The sequence below is a fragment of the Mus musculus genome, chromosome X (genome assembly GCF_000001635.26).
Source record: "Mus musculus strain C57BL/6J chromosome X, GRCm38.p6 C57BL/6J".
NCBI classification, from domain to species: Eukaryota; Metazoa; Chordata; class Mammalia; order Rodentia; family Muridae; genus Mus; species Mus musculus.
This window is the reverse complement of record NC_000086.7, coordinates 72985714-73004169: the sequence shown is the minus strand read 5'-3', so window position 1 is coordinate 73004169 and position 18456 is coordinate 72985714. Positions and strand designations below refer to the sequence as shown.

The 18456-nt window shown below is 49.0% G+C and overlaps 1 protein-coding gene and 1 non-coding gene across 6 annotated transcripts in view; both read right to left on the bottom strand.

Annotated features, from left to right (window-relative positions):
• The window catches only part of Zfp185 (zinc finger protein 185), a 44292-nt gene extending 27374 nt beyond the window's left edge, over positions 1-16918 (bottom strand). Inside the window, exons 1-13 of one of the 5 annotated variants that reach the window (XM_006527961.4) lie at positions 16651-16888; positions 13767-13853; positions 7058-7135; positions 6765-6888; positions 6367-6432; positions 5596-5634; positions 5424-5501; positions 4833-4919; positions 4070-4153; positions 3099-3182; positions 2724-2765; positions 1512-1595; positions 711-797 (exon numbers count right to left, since the gene is read on the bottom strand). In XM_006527961.4, coding sequence (XP_006528024.1) covers positions 711-797; positions 1512-1595; positions 2724-2765; positions 3099-3182; positions 4070-4153; positions 4833-4919; positions 5424-5501; positions 5596-5634; positions 6367-6432; positions 6765-6888; positions 7058-7091 — 809 coding nt within the window. In that variant the 5' untranslated portion in view covers positions 7092-7135; positions 13767-13853; positions 16651-16888. Of the gene's footprint in view, positions 1-710; positions 798-1511; positions 1596-2723; positions 2766-3098; positions 3183-4069; positions 4154-4832; positions 4920-5423; positions 5502-5595; positions 5635-6366; positions 6433-6764; positions 6889-7057; positions 7136-13766; positions 13854-16650 lie in introns of all 5 variants that reach the window. The other 4 variants (NM_009549.3, NM_001109043.1, XM_006527963.4 and 1 more) reach the window with 4 other exon arrangements.
• Mir2137 (microRNA 2137) lies at positions 12026-12091 on the bottom strand. The gene has a single exon (NR_035517.1). It is a non-coding gene; the product is annotated as a microRNA 2137 (primary transcript).
• Positions 16919-18456: the final 1538 nt, after the last annotated feature.

The following is an 18456-nucleotide window of genomic DNA, read 5'->3' as shown; positions in this document are numbered from 1 at the left end:
TTCTGTGTTATTCCCAGTCTGCATAACCTGCTAGGCTACTCACTGTTCTTTCATGCTATCAATTTAGGTAGATGTGTGGAAGGCAGCATGGGGGAGGGGGGACAGTAAGAAAGATGACACAGAGTTTGAAGATAGAGCTGGCCTGTCTCCTGCGTGCCCACCCCAAGGAAAAGGAGCTTGGATCTTTGTGCTCCTTGATGGATGCAGCCCCTTCATCCATTCTTATACCAAGCACAGGGCACTGTGGCATTGTGAACTATGGAGGCAGACCCAAGAACTCCACCCAGTTCCAAATGCCTTGTCCTATAAGCAACATAATTAACACTCTGGTTTTAATAAAGGGTTACACAGACACATTGACCCCACCCAGCTCTGCTGACCAGTCTTGTCACTTTCTGAGGGCATGGAGGTACATGGCATGGCCAGCATTATAGGCTGATCTCGTTCATATTAGCATCTATCTGTCTCCTTCATCAGATGAAGTCAATAGTTCTTGCCCAGGAAGTCCCAATCATGATTAGATCCCAAGGCCAGGTCTTTGACCTCACAAAATTACATTGCATAATTATTCATTATATAATTATTTTAAATGTATATAAGATAGTGATGGAGAAGCCAGGTTTGCCACACCTGTTACAAACCAGTCTCCTGCTTCTCTCTCATGTTGAGAAAGGCTAAAGAGAGACAGGACAGCAATGGGGCCTCAGTACCTCAGGGCTTCCAGGTCTGGGGCCACCAGGTGGAGTTCTGCTGTGGGGGGTGTAATCTGCCGATGGGCAATCTTCTCGGTTGTCGAGCTGTAGGCCAAAGGAGAGCCTGGGCAATGTGTGGGGGGAGGAGAGGCTTCCCCTCCCACTCTGTGTCAGCATCTTTGGGCGTCCTCCTTCTGGGGCCTCCCTGCAGTGTGATAACCAGACCCATACCTCTCCCTCCTGGTCCTCATCTTTTCTTCGTCCTTAAGCCTTCTTGGTTCCAGTCTCCCACCCAGAGCTAACCCTAGGCTACTCTCAGGCAATGAAGGGGCTTCTAGGTGGGCATTCTAGCAGATGTGCCTGGTAAGGGGAAGCTGCAAATGGGCTTGAAGTGGAGGTAAGGGGTTTGACACAGTCAATCTGACATTTTAGAAAGGTCATTGGGGTAGCAGCCTGAAAATAACAGCCCTGCACTGTAACCCCACTGCTAGACCTTCCCTGGCTGCCAGAGCCAGCCAGCCAGGCCAGTGAGAAGCCATATTACCAGCTCATATACTAGAGATGATTCTTGACATGTTCCTGGCTTCCAGAGGGGCTAGGCATGTTTAGCATGCACTCAATTAGAATGTCCTGAGATATTTGGGTCCTACCTCCATCCACACTGGCAAAGAAGGCAGATGTGAGAAGTGTTGGAGACAAGTGTGTCTCCCAGGTAGGCTGAACTTGGCCAAGTTATAGAAGTCCGGGTGCAAGCTTAACACTGGGGTGCTACTGCTGCAGTGGCCAGTCTCTCACAGCCCAAGGGGAGTGACTGATTACCTGCTTCGGCCAGGATCAGGTCTTGCCAGAGCAGGTGGTTCCTGGTTTTTCTCAGGAAGGACGTCCTCATCTACCACATCAACCCTGTGGGCGGAAAAAGTGGCACCTGTGGTCTTCTCAGTTACCTTGGTGCTTTTTGGCCTTTGAAGGGTGTGCTTTCACCAGTGTCCAGATGAGTCAGGTGACTATAAAACCATTGGAATAGTCCCTGGAACCCATGAGTCTGACTTCGTTAGAAATACGTTCTTGAGAGATGCAAAGAGGGTAAGCTGTAGGTGTAAAGTCAACAAGGAACAGGCACTCCAAATGGTCCAAGCCCCAGGCCTAGCCACTGCAAAGGCCCAGAAGTAGATATACTGCTGTGTGACATGACAGTAGCTGACTAAAATACAATAAGCAGTGAAAGGTACGGGGGTTGGCAGCACCTTGCTCCTCCATAGACAAAGTAACAGAGAATAGTGTGTTCTTAGCTGTGGCTACTAGAACAAGGTACCACCAACTGAATGGCTTAAAACCCCAGAAGTGGAGGTCAGAAATCTGAAATTGAGGTGTTGGCAGGGTTGGAACAAATTGTATTTGCCTCATTCCAGTTTAGGCCACTGTCTTCATTCATGTGGACTTTTCTTTGTGTCGGTGTCCGAATTTCCTTGGTCTCGAAGGGACACTACCATTGGATTCAGGGCCTACCCTAATTTAGTATGACCTCATCTTCCCCTGTTTGCATCTCTAGAGATGTTGACCTGTGTCAAATAATGAGACCCTTACCTCACTCAACTAGACTACCGACATAGGACTCATTCCCTCTTTCACCCTGTTTGCCCCATAGGACCAATCAGTAACATCACAGTCAGCTCCCATGGAGTTTCTCTTGGTGATTCTGGTCCTAGGTCTGGGTGATAGAAGAGCACAGGGCAGGGCAAGAGCAAGGAGTCTTGCTATGTTGGTTTCTTGGTGCCTACCAGCTTGTGGAAGGAGTGAGGACATTTGCTAAGGCCCCTAAGCAAAAGCATTTTCTCAGCCAGGCTCCTAACTGCACAGAACTGGCTAAAAGGGACACATGTGTCACCAGTTACCTAGGTCTTTGCCTGGCCTCCAAAAAGACGCCGGAGTTGGCATCACATGACTCTCTTTGCTCAGAGAGAGCTTCCTTCTTTTTCCCAGCATCCCTACTGACAGCAGGCTTGCTATCTGGCTTTCCTGACTGATACTTACCTTTTTGCAAGGAATGGCGACTGCAGCTCCTGGGTCGGACTGCTAGAAAGGAAGCAGAATGGGGAACATGTTGGAAAAAGTTCAAGGGCAGGTGTCATCTTAGCCCCCATCCCTATAGGGTCCTGAACATTTCCAGTTGCCTGAACCTTTCCAACTCTCAGGACCTTACCTAATTTTAGTCTGTTTATCTTTCTAAGAAGTGCATCTGAGAACCCTGGAGCTCAAGCTAGAATTCTCATGGAGGTATTCAACTCATTCTTTCACCAGTCAAAGGAAAGCTGAAGCCCCAAGAAAAAAAGAAGGAGCCCAGAACATGGAGTCAGCAGTGGCCAAGGCAGGCTCAAGCTCACAGGGACTCATTCCTGGACAACTCACCTAGTGGTCTTCTTAGCTGCTGAGAGGACGTAAGAGTGCTCCCGGGGGGCTGTCTTCCTCAGAACACCAAGTGCAGCCTGGGACCTGGGGTAGTATAAAGGGGGACATTTGATGGGTGTCAGTCTAGCCTCTCTGTCAGTCTAGCTTGGGATGTTCACTGTCTGACTCAGGAGCACACCATGGGGAAGCACTGCTCTAAGAACTATTCAGAGGGACAATGGACATGGAGGGAAGGACACTTCCTTAGGGAGCATGTAGCATGTGCCCTGCTCAGCAATGCAGACATCTTCACAATGGTTCATTGACTCTCCCAACCCAGGCAAGTAGGTGCCGACATACTCCATTACTGACTGAGCCTGGCCACTGCTCTGGTGATTTGACTAAATTCACACACTTAAGCAGGTGACAGAACAGCATTCAGTAGGAGCCACCATCAGAGCTTATTCATTTGCCTGTCCCTTGCACTATCCAGATTTCAGGCCTTGTGCAACTGTGGTCTTTTTGCACAGAATGGACACCCTTACAGGGCCTTTAGCAAGGGGTTGTCACTATGCTTCCTAAAGCATATGGGTTGGCAGATGTTGGCCTTTAGTCTGGATTCCTTCTTTGTAAGCACAGGGCATTTGAAATTCTGGATCCATTCTTGAACTCAAAGAACACTGCAGACGCCCCTCCTAGGGCACTTTGCCCTGCATATTTTTCAAGTTCCCTGGGACCTTTTGAATCTGCACATAAGCCTTTTTTTGTGGACCTGTGTTTCCTAGATTCTATCCCTGGAAGGTTCTCAGAAGTGCCTCCTGAGCTGGCCTAGCACTGAGAGATAGTTCCTAGACTCCTGGAAAGACATGGGGTGTCCTCATGATTTATGTGTCATGCATTTTGTACTCTGGCTTGTATGATTCCTTTCAGCAATCTGTGAAGACTCTGGCCCCTGCCCTGCCCATGGGTATGCCCATAACAAACACCATCACCTCCGTTTCTGCTCATCTGGGGTGAATGGCACCTCCTCTTCCTCAGTCCCTGATATGGAGCTGCGCCTGATGTTGTACGGTGCTCTGTGGGGGAGAGATGCAGGTATGACTCTTTTTCCTCCATGTCCTTCCTGTTCCCTGCTACAGGCTACCACCCTCAGCCAATTGCAGTTTCACTACTTCCCTAGAAATACTGCCAGCTGTGCCATAAAACAGGATGATGGGGGCAATGAATAAGCTGTATGAAGATGTGGACTACTGGGAAGTACTGGCACAATCCAGACATCTGTCTAGAACCCCCCTTCCAGTCTAGGGTTCCTTGGAAGGAACCTCAAGGGAAGCTCAGCTTTAGATACAAAATACCCACACCAATAGCCAACGGGGACAGTGGCAACCTAAGAAAATTCATGCCTCAAAGCATAGCTCAGCCCAGCCCAGCCCAGCCCAAGAACCTGAGACCTGAATGGGGAAGGGAGTTCATCTAGGAAACCCAGAGAGTGAACCCCCCATAGCTATGGCTCATGGTCCACTGACTAGACGCATATGCTCCTTCCAGAAGCTTCCAACAGTCTTTGCCTCCTAAAAGGAGGGTATTGGGCATGAGCATTCATTTTTCTAGAGTTTTGTCATCCTTTGCTCCAGGCCACATCTATAAGTGGCAGGGGTTGTTAAGCCACTAGAATAGCTCTCCCCAGGTTGTGCTCAGAGGTAAGTGTCTACCTGCCTTCAGTAGGTCCAGTATCGGGCACCACTGTATACTCACAGTTTCTTATAATCTTCCGTAGTCATCTTATAGCCAGACGACTGAAGAGGATGACCAGAATTAGCTGCTCCCAGCTGCCCAGAAGCACTAGAAGAGCAAGTCATTTCCATCTGCCCAACCACAGGTCCCCTCTTGCCTCTAGGTTTACCAACACAGCCCAAGAGAGACAGGATAGGGGCCAGGCATTCTGAATAGGGCAGACCCAACTGGGTAGAAAAGAACCCACTGGGCTCTCTTCCATATCTTCTCCAATAGTGCCCCAGTTTTGACTGGTATCAAGGTGTTTGGGTAACATGATGCCTTGTCATACTGGAAAGGTGAACTAAGCGCATGGCTCAGTGCCTTCAGCAAGTGCAAGGTGCTTGCTGTGAGACCAAGGGGACAAGGGGTAAGTAAAATGAAGATGTGTGGGCACAATCCACATCTCTGTCCAGAGTCCCTCTCCCTGGGTGAGGATCTCCCTCTCCCAGCCTCTGTCCCTGAGAATAAGCCAGACAGGACATTCTCTTATTACTTTGCTAGCCCTTTCTCAGACTTGGTTCTGGACAAGGCTCTCCCAACCTTCCTATTGACTATCTAACCAGGATGTACCTTCTTGGAGCTCCGTTGGTCTTAGAGGGGCGATGCTGGGAGTGAGAAGAGCTATCTATTGTTCGGGTGAACACTCCCCTACAAGAGACACCAGAAGGTATTGAGAAGTCTGGGTGTGGCTCTAGTGGCTCTAGTGGCATGAGGATGCAGGTAGGGTCTAGAAGTCACTTACCGGATTATGTAACCAGCTGGAGCCCTTGCGTTTGGAGACCTGACAAGAAAAAAGGAGACATCAAGGGAATCGTGGCCTTACTATGGATTTCAGACCACTTATTCCATCCTATTTCCAACTACAACAGCTGATCTCCTAATACTGTGACCAGGTGCCCACTCTGCTCCACCTATCTCTCCTTCAGTCTCTTCCAGGAACACTGCGATGTCTGACTCCTCCACAGCCATGCTCAGCATAGCCTAACCTACAGCAGGTACCAGGCCAGGCTTGCTTTATGGCTGGACATTTACTGCAGAATCTGTTCTCTCCTGGATCAGACTGAAAGTCCTTTGGTCAGAGCCCAGGCTGACCCAAACCTGGGATGTTCTGATGGAAGGTAAATCTCTATGGCCTTCCCTTCCTACTCCTCTAGAATGTTTCCTCCTCTGGTCCTTGAAGCACTCACTCCCAAGTGGCAATGGAAGTATGAAAGCAGAAAGCAAGATGACAAGGACTCAGCCAAGAGTTGTTCTATTCAGCATATGAGTGCTCTGGGCAGGTCTACTAGTACCACAGAACTCTACCATTCACTCCTATAAACCTTGTTCTTAGCAGATTCTTGGAGATGGCCAAGTTCCAGAAACACTAAAAGGAAAGTTCAAAGAACATTACAAATGACTCATTAAAGGTCCTCCATGCCCTTCTCATGTAGATCTCTTCTGTGAGATCTACACTTCTTTGCAGAAGAGTTCCTGGGGTCCACTTAAGAGTCAGCTAGGTACCACCTCTTACCTGGCATTTGATTCGTCTCTGACTGATGAGAAGGATGTGGCTCGGTTGTGACGTGAGAGTGGCTCTCTGCAGAAAGACAGGCCCTGAAGATAGTGGCTCCCATGCTCCTCACCACCACCACTCCTGTGGCTCTATCACAAAGTTAGCCTTACGTGTACCGCCATTGCACCTCACCTTCCCCTTTCCTGACCCACTTTACACATGCCTCTCAGCACATAGGATTGCGATATTTGTGGCTGTGTACAGCTTTTCAAGTTTTAATGTCGCCTGGCTGGCCAGTGGACACACAACCTGACCGAGCTGTAAATGGTGGAATGTCCTCAGCATCCCTAGGAAGGGCTGGGTCACATGCCCTCACTATTGCAGCCTTCCCCTCTGGCTTTCTGTCCTGGACTTACATGGTATGATCCTCAGAGTCATCATGCTTGGTGATCCAGCTCTGGTCACCCTTTAGTGTAGTCCGTACTTTCATCTGTCTTAGGATATTATTGCGCTCCTCTTCACCAGATGGTACAGTTCTCCCTGGCAGAGGCAAGGCTAAGAGCTTTATACAGGGAACCACAGCCCCTAGACCCAGGGCTCTTGCCAGCCCACCCATTATGAGGTCATCCACTAGCTGCATGGGCAGTATGCATAAGCCCTCTAGGGGTTTGCCTGGGATAATTCAGGCAGACATGGCACCCAGGCTCACCTTTCCCAATACTTCCTAAGGAAGAAATACTCATGATGTTTATCTTTCAGCTCTTTAATTAGTGGATTCAGTGAGCTCCTGGGAACAAAGACAAAGACAAATCTGTCAATACATGAATTGTAATGGCTTGTGGGTCACCATTAGAGTTTGGATGTGGTTTGTCCCCTAAAAGCTCTTGTGTTGGAAGCTTGGTCCCAATATGGCAGTATTAAGAGGGGACACTTAAGAAATGAAATTTGGGGGAATGGGAAAATTACTCAGTCAGAGCTGGCCATCATAACACACCCTTATGCTCTAGCACTGGGAAGGCAAAGACAAGAGGATCCCTGAGGCTTGGTGGCCAGCCAGTCTAGAAGACCCTATCTCATAAAATAAGGCAAACAGTGATAGAGATACCTGATACTGACCTCTGACTTTGACGTGTGCATATGAACATGTATACACATGTGCATCCATACTTAGCCCCTTTACCCACACATCCATACCCATTCCCATCCCCACTCCCTCACACAAAATAAGGTTGGATAGATAATTGGGAGAGCTTCTGTATGATGGAATTAATGTCTTGAGAGAAACTGGTTAGTTCTCATCAGTGTTTGTTGTCAAAAGGCAAGTCTGGCCCAGCTCTGGTTTCTCCCTGGCTTTCCATCTCACAAACTCAGGTTCTCCTGCCCAAAACTGTAATGCCACCAGCCATGAGATCCTTACTTGAATCAAGGCGATGCTACCCCCTATGGCCTTGAGTCTCTAGAAGTAAATAAATATATTTTCTCTAGCCTAGCACCCAGTCTCACATATGGCATCATAAAAGAGAAATGAACCTGGAGCACACCAAGATCATGCAGGTTTCCTTTCAGGTATCAGGGGTGACAAGAATTGGTGGAATTCCAAATGTATGAGAGAGATCAAGGACTAAGCACACATTCCACCGTGGGTGCTACACCTACCTGTATAGCCATGGCTGCTCACCTGGAGAATATGAAAACATGTGGGTAGTCAAGAACTGACTGTTCTAGTCAGTTATTAAGGGTGGATCACAGAGAGTGCTAATGGAAAGAGTCTGGGGAAGGGAGCAGGTAGTAATACGGAAGTTCCAACAGTGTCATGGAGAGTAGTATGGCACTGAGCCAGACAGTAGGATTGAAGGAAGCACATTTCAGACACACCACCTTTGAGGGCAGGCAGATTTGGAGGTAGGGCAAGGGTTCAGGGAACCAGCAGCTTTAGGACTCAATCATCTTTCTTACACTAGCTGTCATGCTTTGGGCAAATCAGTTAATCTCTCTGGGTTGCCTCAGTTTTATCACCTGTAAGATGAAAGTGAAACGATCTACATTTCTGGACTGCTGTAAAGTCAGGCATATCATTGGCAGCTGGCCATAAGCCAAGTCATAGTGACTTTAAATCTGTTTGCTGGGGGAAAGCTGGAGGAAACGCTCTCAGCTAGTGTTCTCCAACCAGTGCAGGACAAAGTGGATATTTGCAGCCCTATTTGAGGTTGGCTCCTCATCCTGTTTCCTCACAGGGACCAAAGGCTAAGGAGTGGCCTCGGCATCAGCTGAGGAGACTGGTCAGAGTCAACAGGTTCCAGGTTCTTTATAATCTGTTCGCCAGGCTGAGAGACCCAAAGCTGAGGAAGAGGAAAGGACTAGACTGTGGGTTTGGATATTTTGGATATATTAATAACCAAACTGGCTCCTTTGGACATAAAGAGAGTCTGGGAGGTTCAGAGGTGTGAACAGGACAAAAAGCAAGGCCCTGGCAGTGATAAGGCAGAAAGACCTTTCTCCCTGGGGTCTGCCACCCCCTTGGGTCCCTCCAGGGCTACACTTTGACCAGTTCAGTAATGGTGCCAACTGGCAGGACCTGGATATGTTTTTGTGGAAATCGGGGATACACTAAAAGAGTAAGGGAAGGAGGCCAAGACCAAACTAAATTAGCCACATCAGCAAGAGCCTGCTCTCCCATAAACTACCAAGTGAGCAGTCCAGGCAGGCTGAACCTTCTACATGCCAGGAATGGAACCTCATTATGGCACTGAAGCTGCCACATCAGTGTTCAGTTGCTCTTATGGTTGCATAAACTCAATTGTCTGCATCCTAGCAGAAATGTGTAGTGACTACATGAGCCTGAGTGCATGATTCAGTCAGTGTTTGTATGCAGACCACTAAAGCCTGAGCCTTCAGCCCTAGGTCTTTTCATGCTATTAAATATGAAAACCTTGGACAGTCCCTCTCCTCTTGCATGAAAGCAAATGCGCCGCCCATTGGTCCCTCAAATTGTACTAGGCCATTTTTTATTTTTGCTATCTTAACTTATTTTCTGTAAGGTACCTCAAGGACATACTCCTTTCCAAGACCCCAGGGACTGTGGCCACTGGTTTCCACAGAGGAACTGGGCAAGCAGGTGACGTTCATCCCCATTATAGCAGCTGCATTCATGCTAGGCCTTGTATTAAACCCAGAACTTGTGAGTTTTCCCCTTGATAGATCCAATAGCCATGTTGTCTAGAAGTTTCCTAATACAGGCAAAGGATCAAGGATATGTGCCAGAAAGAACTGGGGCTGGTGCTTCCATATCACCAGCTTCCCCTCAGATCTGACTACATTTCAGAAATACAATTCTCTTTCCAGTAACAGTAAACATGAAAGGGCCTAGGCATATAGTGCAGTTGGATCAGTACTTGTTGAGCATCCACAAGGCCCTGGGTTCCACTCTCACCACCACACAACTAGGTCGATGGTAAACTCCTGCATTCTTAGCACAGAGGAGGTGGAGGCAGTAGGATCAGAAGTACAAGGTCATCCTTGGCTACACAGCAAGTTCAAGCCAGTCTGGGTTATTTCAGATTCTCTATTGAGAAACAATAAAGAAAAAGATCACTGCTGAAATAGAATGCAGACTAGGGCAGCTCACTGGAAGAGCCAGATCAAGATACCCCAAATTTGCTCCCAGTCTTAGAAACTGAAATTGGTGCTAGATGTCAATAGAAATTAACTGGGAGTGAGAAAGAAGCAAAGCCTTTAACATTATTTTGTTTTCGTTCGTTCATTCATTCATTCATTCTCCCAAGCTGGCATCCATCTATCCATCCATCCATTCATTTTCCCAGGCTGGCATCCATCCATCCATCCATCCATCCATCTATCCATCCATCTATTCATTTTCCCAGGCTGGCCTTAACTCACTATGTAGCCAAGTGTGATGGTTTTTGTCCATTTGTCTACATTGCCCAAGTGCTGGGAATATGTATGTACACCACTACATTTGCTTTATGCAGTGCTGTGGACTAAATCCAGAGCTTCGTGGTAGGTAAACACTCCACCAACTGAGAAAAATCAGTTTTTATTTTAGTGTGGTGTGACAATGAGAGGGTGCCTAAGGTATAGGTGATGGGGTTTGTTTCCATGTTGGTGTGCTAGGCACGGGTCTGAGTACAAGTAAGAGTGGAAGAGGAAGCTTGGCAGTGGTGGCTCACACCTTTAATCCCAGCACCCGAGAGGCAGAGGCAGGCGGATTTCTGAGTTCGAGGCCAGCCTGGTCTACAGAGTGAGTTCCAGGGATACACAGAGAAACCCTGTCTCAAAACAAAACAAAACAAAACAAAACAAAACAAAACAAGTAAGAGGTAGAGGTAGGAGGGAGAAGAGCTTCACTGTCAAAGATAAACTGTGATATTTTATGCAGAGGAGAGGAGAGGAAGCCCAACTCCACCTCTCCAAGCATGCAGACCTTTTGCAGGGATCATCAATCTCTGGCTTTGCCAGGCAGGGGCCCTGAGAGCAGCCTCAATCTCCCAGAAACTTCACTCATCAAAGATGGATGAAGGCTGCAGTTAACGCTAATCTCTTGGATGGGCACTGCTTGAGATCAGGGGCAGCCTCAGAGAGTCCATTGGTCTGTGGGAAGAGCATCCTCATACTTGCTCTCACCCTGAGCAAACCCTCCTCCCCACACAGCACCTTGGTCCCTTACCACCATGTATGGGTGCAGGACCAAACTTGAAAAAAAAAATCAAAATCTGCAAGGGAAACAGGCCCCTGATTCTATAGCTGTCCTGCAAGAGCTTAGTTTGAGCTCCAAAACTCTGAGAATCCAAACTTTCTGAGCTCCAGAGTCCAGTCAGATTAGGTAGCTCCTTGGCCAGAGTACTTCCACTCCTCCCTTCTTGCCCAATCCAACCTATGCCAACAGATGCAAGGATGGCCTTAAGGAAGCCCTTTTATCAAAATGCACCCAAGCCCTTATATCTGTTTTTCCCCCCTGTGGGGAAAGCAGAGGCTTTAGAGCAGCTTCTCTGCTCATCAATGGAGCCCAAGAAGAGCTTGCTGCTTTGTATGTGATGGAAGGCCAGCACAGTAGTGAAAATCTCGGCTGTGGCAGTCTCCCTCTAGAGGCTTCATAAGGAAGTGCAAGGATGAGCAGGTATACTTGACCCGGAGGATGAGGGGCCAAGAAATGCTAAAATTTAGGAACCACAACCTCAACACCCCCACTCATATTCCGCATACTTAGCTCTACTAGTCCAATCCCTTCTCAAGGAATGCACTTGGCCCACAAACTGGACCCAGGCTGACCTAAACTACCACTCATGCTGCCAACTTGATTCTCTTTCCAGGCCCAAAAGACTGGAATGATGAAATGTTCCATTTGTGAAACAGGTTCCCTGTGGCCAGGTTTTGTAACCCTGGGCATTCGGATTCTCACTGTCCTGCACTGGAGTGTCAGCAGCAGTCAGCAGATGGATTGCTTTCCAACCGTAAGGAGCTAGCAGAGACACTACTATCACTGGTCCAGGAGGGACTAAGATCTATGCAAGTGATTTAGAGACCTTAGACAGCGCTGGCTCTGCCAGAGCAAAGGCTGAGCAGCAGCTGGCTCTGGTCTGAGCTCCTAAGTCTGCTGCTCAGTGTACAGGTCCCAGGAATTGAGGGCTGGGCCTCTCTGGCAGGAGTGTGTGGCCTGTCTGCAATGCTCTACTCCCTGGGGCTCCCGCCGGCAAGCCAACAAGGCAGCAGGAAGGAGGTATACTACGTGGAAAAAAAGAGTTGGAAGAGACTTGGGTTGCAGAGGGAAAATGTAATATGGAAAAAAAGCAAGCATGGTGGGAGGGAGTGGTATTTGTAAATGTGCTTTACAGGTAAATGACTTCTGCATGAAAGTCTGGAATTTCACCTCCCACCATCCCATCCCCAAACCCCAGATTCTAGACTTCTTGGCGTCTGTGCTAGTGGAATCCTGGGAGGAAGATGTCTGAGGCAGGCCAGGTCCTTTTCAATGGGGTAGGGAGCTGCAACACCAAGGGGGAAGGGGTTCTCTTAGCTATCTTCCATTTCTAAGATCCTAGAATCCCCTGACTCTCATGTATTCATTTTCTGGTTCTCAGAGAGATGTATTTAAAAATGATTGAAGATGCCGAGAGACTTCAGGGGTACCTTGGCCTACAGGACCACTAAGGGCAGCTGGGAAGAGCTCTTAGAGATATGCCCTGAGATATGTGGATGAGGGCAGCCTGCTGAGGGTAGTGGAAAGCATCTTGCTCCCAACAAGACCTTGGCTCCAATTCCCCATATGAGCTATTTACATTGTTACTATTGTTGTTACCTCTGCAGCTATCCCACAAGAAAGGGCACGGAGGAACTCCTATGCCTTCCTCCACAGTCCTAGGCACCTCTCTCATATCTCTACATCACAACGGTTATTTCTGCAAACTGAAATCTAAAGTCTCAAGCCAGCCCTACTCGCTCAGAGATGCTGTATCCATCTACAGATGGACATGTCATGAGGTCAAAGGGGCTGGGAATCCTGGAACCAACCTTCCTCCATCCTTCATGTGTATCCCAAGTCCTCACAACTGCCACCTGTTTGACCTTTTCCGGAGCACACATGATCCCAGGAGCTCAGCCCCACTTGCTTCTAATTTTGGTCAAATTGCTTTTGCCCATCTTGAAAGTGATCCTCTACTGAGAATGAAAAAAAGAACTACCCACCAGCTTTTCTAGCACCAAAAAAAAATGTTTCTCTTTACAGCCTTCTCCCCATCAATCCCTCTATACTCTCTTGTATTTCCCTGTCCATCTCAAGCCCAAAGTCCCCTTCACTCCACCCTTGCTTCTACAATTACCCCCATTTTGGGATAAAAATATGGAAGCCAGGAGAGAAGTATGCATTTGCCCAAGGTCACATTTCCTTTTCTGCAACAAGCTTCCATAGAAAGCTAACAGTCAGGGCTGGGTGCTGGGGAGATAGACAAGAATCAGAGGAAAACAGACAGGCCCCGAGGCCCCTGCCAGAGTGCTGCATTTCCCAAGGATGTGCCCTTGGACCAGGTCCTAAACTATGAAAGAATGAGTAGGAGCTGAGTGTGCGCATGCTCAGAAATGGTGAAACAAGGTCTGCTTTTAGGGTTTTGTGGGTTTTTTCTCTTTATAGGTTAAACCAGGCAATGCCTGATGTCAGCATTTTCAACAGGGATCCCCATTCGTGTGACTGGAATCCTGGGGCCTCCTCTCTCCATAGCAACCTTCTGCCACATCAAGCTCTCTGGGAAAGTGACTTAGTCATCAGAAAGTGGTGTTCTGAGCCAACCACCACAGGGATCACAGCCCAAGGGGGCTGAACCTCATGCCTGATGTGTGCCCACAGATGGAACCAAAGACAGGGACCACCAACAGCCACCACCAGTAGCTTGGGTTTGCTCACTACTGACCCTAGGGGCCAAGTCTTCTCTGAATCTTGGGTGTGTCTCCAGAGCTCCACAGCCTCCCCAGGCCACCAGCAGTAACTTCAAGGGCAGCTGTGCAAGAAGAGGGGCTACAATGTAGGCATTAACAAGTAGGTTAAAAAAAACTGCTCTATGTCCACCCTCCTCACCTCTGAGTTTAAGTTTGCACATAAGCCCTGGAGAACAACATGCCCAGGGCCTCTGGGTCTTTCGTTTTCCAGCTTCTTTTCTACCCAGACCCCCTCCCTCTTCCCTGCCCACACCCTTTTACTTTGGTCATCCTAGCAGGGACAGTGAGCTGAAAAGACCTGCCAAATGTTTTCACGTGGATCCACAAGAGAAGGTAAAGGGCCTCCATTCTGTGCCTCAGTTTCTCTTTGGGAAAAATGAACTGACACCAGCTATGCCAATGGAGAACCAGCTGATACCAGGACCAGGGCCGTGTGCTAAGGGAACTGACGGCAGATCAGGAGGAGGAACTATCCAACAGATCGCCCGTAGCAGGGTGTGTGGTCAGTGAAGATAGTATCTTTCCAGCACCATGGGTAAGAGAAAGGCCCAGAGGCCACACTGAGTTCAGAGCCCAGCCTAAGTAACCATCCACTTGGACAGGCCTGAGCATACCACGCAACCTCTTATGGTTTTGATTTCCCACCTTGTATTCAAGCACCTTGATACAAGGACAGTGTTTAACCTAGGATGGTATTTGCCTCCTCATTGGCCGTGGGAGCAAGAGGTGAAGTGGGGCCTAGTTTGGGAGAAAGAAGCCAGACAAGTTGTCTGCACCCAGGCCAAGTACCCACCATGGGTGTCCAAAGTCTGTAGTGTAATACGAGAAGTTTCTCCCAGCACCACACCCCAGACCCCCATCAATGATCCTGTTCCATGTCACTATAGGGCTGGCAATGAAGGGGGCCTCAGTGTTTAGCAAGCAGAAAGAAAATGTGTGTTATGTGTGACCCAGCACAATATAGGGTATGGCTTGAGGCAACATCTAAACTAAAGGGATAAATCACATATGGAGGCTTCAATGAGAAAGGAGAAGAGCAGGCTTCTGGCTTTCATCAAACAGGATTCTGCATCAAAGCCAAAATTGGGGGTGTTTTCTTGGCACACAACTGAACACAGTTCAGGGAACAGGTACCAGTGCCCACCTCAACCAGGTCCCGAGCGCTAGGAAACCAGAGTTCCTGCCCTACCAGGTCTTAGAAGGCCTAAAGCACTTTGAGGAAGGACGTTGCTACATTCTAGTTGTTCCTGGGACCACTACTCTCACCACTAAGTTGGGAGGGTTTTGTCCTATTACCATCCAGATGGCAGCTCTTTCTGGAGTAACCTATCTCTAGAGACTTCTTGGTAAAATGAAGGGCTGATTTCTCTCCTATCCCTCTTGACCTGCTCAACTTTCAAAGGTTCCCTCCTCCAGGGAGCCTTCCTAATCTTTCCATCTTGGGTTGCATCCATGATCCAGGCTAACACTTTTCACCTTCAAAGCTGCAGCACCCTCTGTGGTCATGAGCCATGTTTGTCACTGACTCATGAGTGCCCAGAGGAGGAAAAGGAACAGATTTTGAGCATCTGCTGTGTACTTAGCTTTGACCTAGGCACCTTCTATCAGTTCTGCTCCACTGAGTGCACAGCCTCGGTCAGCACTGATAATTGATGGGATGGTTCTGTTCCTTCCAATCTTGTAGTGAGTGGGCTGAAGGCGATGGACAGCACATTCTCGAAAGGCCTCCAGTAAGTTGTACCTGTACCCTGGAGATCTGTTGGCACCCACCCAAACTGGCACTGTTTGTGCAGAAGAGCCAGTTGAGGCCATGGGAAAATAAGAACTTCATAAGCTTCCTACTGCAGCTCTCCAGTTCAGAGCCCCTCACCATTATTCAGGTTTATCAGCCTGTGGAAACCTGCTTCCTGCCCATGACTAGAAATCCAAAGAACCATGAGAGCAAGACAAGACCAAGAGCAGGTGTCACCACCTACCTTAATGTCAAGAGTCAGTACCAATGGCTTGTGGAGAACACAACTCCCAACATACTTTATAGACTCCACAGCCTTGGAGGGGAAGGTGGGCCTGATAGGCTTCTCCTTTTACTCAGTGGAGCTGCCAGGTGCCACAGTACAGAAGGAAGTGGCATGGCCGACAGGAGGATCTGCGTTTCCAACCTTTCTCAGAGGCCAAGCTATCACTAAGCAGTTGCAAAGAGGATGAGGCTATTGGCTCTCCCCTGCTCCCACACAAACAATCCAGTTACAGAGACTGTGCACAGCAGATCCCGCTGATAACACCACAGTGACACTTGATTCGGCGCCTTCTGTCTGAGTATGAGCAGCTCCCTTCCCAGCCCTGAGGTCGCCCAGTGACCAGTACATGTCTATCACAAACCACCATTAAGTCCCTTTGCTCTGGGCTCCAGGCCAGTGAGGGGATTATTGAGTAAGCTTGCCTCTGTACCTCAGTTTCCTCATCTATAAAATGGGCACATTTTACTAAGGATGTGGAATTCTGTGATGCTTGCAACACACCAATTCTAGGCTCACCCTGCCCCATCCCCGCTGGCAGTCTACTAACAATCGGTCTCATCCACAAATGAGTAGGTCAGAGGGACTAGACCAGCCAGAGAGCCACCTGCTTTTGTTGGACACTCTGAGGAACGTTGCCTGTCTCTTCACTCGCGGTGAAAAGCAGAAACCGAGGGCACTGCCTCCCTGACGGGATTCCGAAGAGGGATGCTTGGAGCGAGTATGAATTATTGGTAGGGAAACTGAGGCCCTGGCTTGTGTCCAGGAGGACACGAACTGGGTGCTCCTTGTAGCCTCCCGGTGGTCGAGCCACTTCTTTAGGACGGCGACTCAACAACCCTACCTGGTACAGGTGCCCGGCTTGTGTGACGGGCAGAGGGTCGGACAGGCGTGGTGCGCGGGCTCCCTCGGGTGGGCAGCACTGAACCCAGCCGGGCCGCGTCAGCGGGCGCGGGAAGCGGTACGCAGTGGGAAGCGCGCGGGGCAACGAAGAGGCACGGACTGGGCTCCGCCCGCCCGAGAACAAACAGGTTTTCTCCGGCTGCTGGGAGCCTCGCCCCTCGCCCCTCCCCTCGGCCGGCCCCCTTCCTCTGCCCTCTCCTGGGGTAGGTAGATGCGCCTGGCACATTCCGCACATTCTCCAGCCGGTGTCCTCGGTCCTCCCACCCCTTCCCTGCTCCGCCCAATGGAGCTGCTGGAGAAATCAAGGCTGGGGCTCCCCTCACCCAGCTCAGAGCGAGCTCCAAAAAGTTTTGCCGCTATGGAAAACTTCCAGGCTAATTCCTCTGGGCTCCCAGCCCTGGGGCCAGGAGGACTCCACCACATGAAGGGCCCTCGCTGACTAGTGGCGTCCCTGCCTGCGCCCGGCGAGATCTGGCCAGGCTCTGGGCCAACGACTTCCACAGATGCTGGCGGGTCAGTTCTGTCGAGAACTACTGTGCCTAGATCCATTTTACAGATGGAGATCCCAGACAGGGGCGGGGAAAGGACCAGGCTTGGGGGCAGGGGGGTGCGGACTGATGGCTGAGATCATGCAGGAAGTCAGGCATAGGAGAAAAAAGTGAGCAAGAAACTTCTGTCTGGCGCCTGGGAAAACTTGTACCCTGGAAGGTCATTTTTGGAGCCGGCAGGTAGGCAAAACAGGACTACCTCTCAGGGCATGTCGGAAGACACACACATTCGGTTTAATAAATGACATTCATTCACAGTTTTTGGATATGTAATGTGTGAAAGGCACGAAGTGTGAGAATGTAGTAGGGGTGTCGAACATCCAACAAAGGCTCCTAACCCTCACTGTGAGGTCAGAGAAGTCCTTTCAATAGAGGAGAGAGTTAAGCCAGTGTGCACAAAAAATGATCAAAATGATAGACTACAAAAGAAAGAAAAAGAAAAGATAAAAGGAAGGAAGGAAGGAAGAAAGAAAGAAAGAAAGAAGGAAAGAAAGAAAGAAAAAAAGGAAGGAAGGAAGGAAGGAAGAAGAAAGGAAAGGAAAGAAAAGAAAAAAAAGGAAAAAAGAAAGATTAAAGTCCTGTTGCCAATTTTACAGCAGTGGCCCTCAAATCTACTCACTGTCGTGTTTTCCTGTGACTTATCGCCCTTCCCATTTCAGCCATCACACAGTATGCATGCAGCTTCACTGGGTATATGACCAGATGCTAGCTGCTTAGAGCGCTTTCCTACAGCTTCTGGTTGTTGTTGGAATGAAAGCAGATGCTTTTAGAAGGCCTAATGTTTGACTGTGTTCAACCTCTGTCTGTAAGACCAGCCACCCCAGCACTCCACTGTAATCTCCCCGGCTTCCCCATGTCTTCTGACTACTTCTGTGCCCTCATACCTCAGACCTTTGTTCCTGCACTCATACTCTCTGCAGTACCCTTCCTATATCCCTTGCCACTGAACTCACCCAATCTTTAGATGTCATCCTCTCCTGCCTGCCACCTAGTCAAGTTGACCACTTCCTTCTGTGCACTCACTCTCCCATTCCCTCGGATGACAGTGTATAACCCTTTATTCTCAGTGGTGAGCTCTGGGATGTTGGCGCCCTGTCTGATTATCTCTGGATCACAGAGACCAGCCCAGAGGATCTGGGACATTTGCAGAAGGAAGAGATAGAACAACTCTGAAAGGAGGGTTCTTTTCTCTGTGGGTT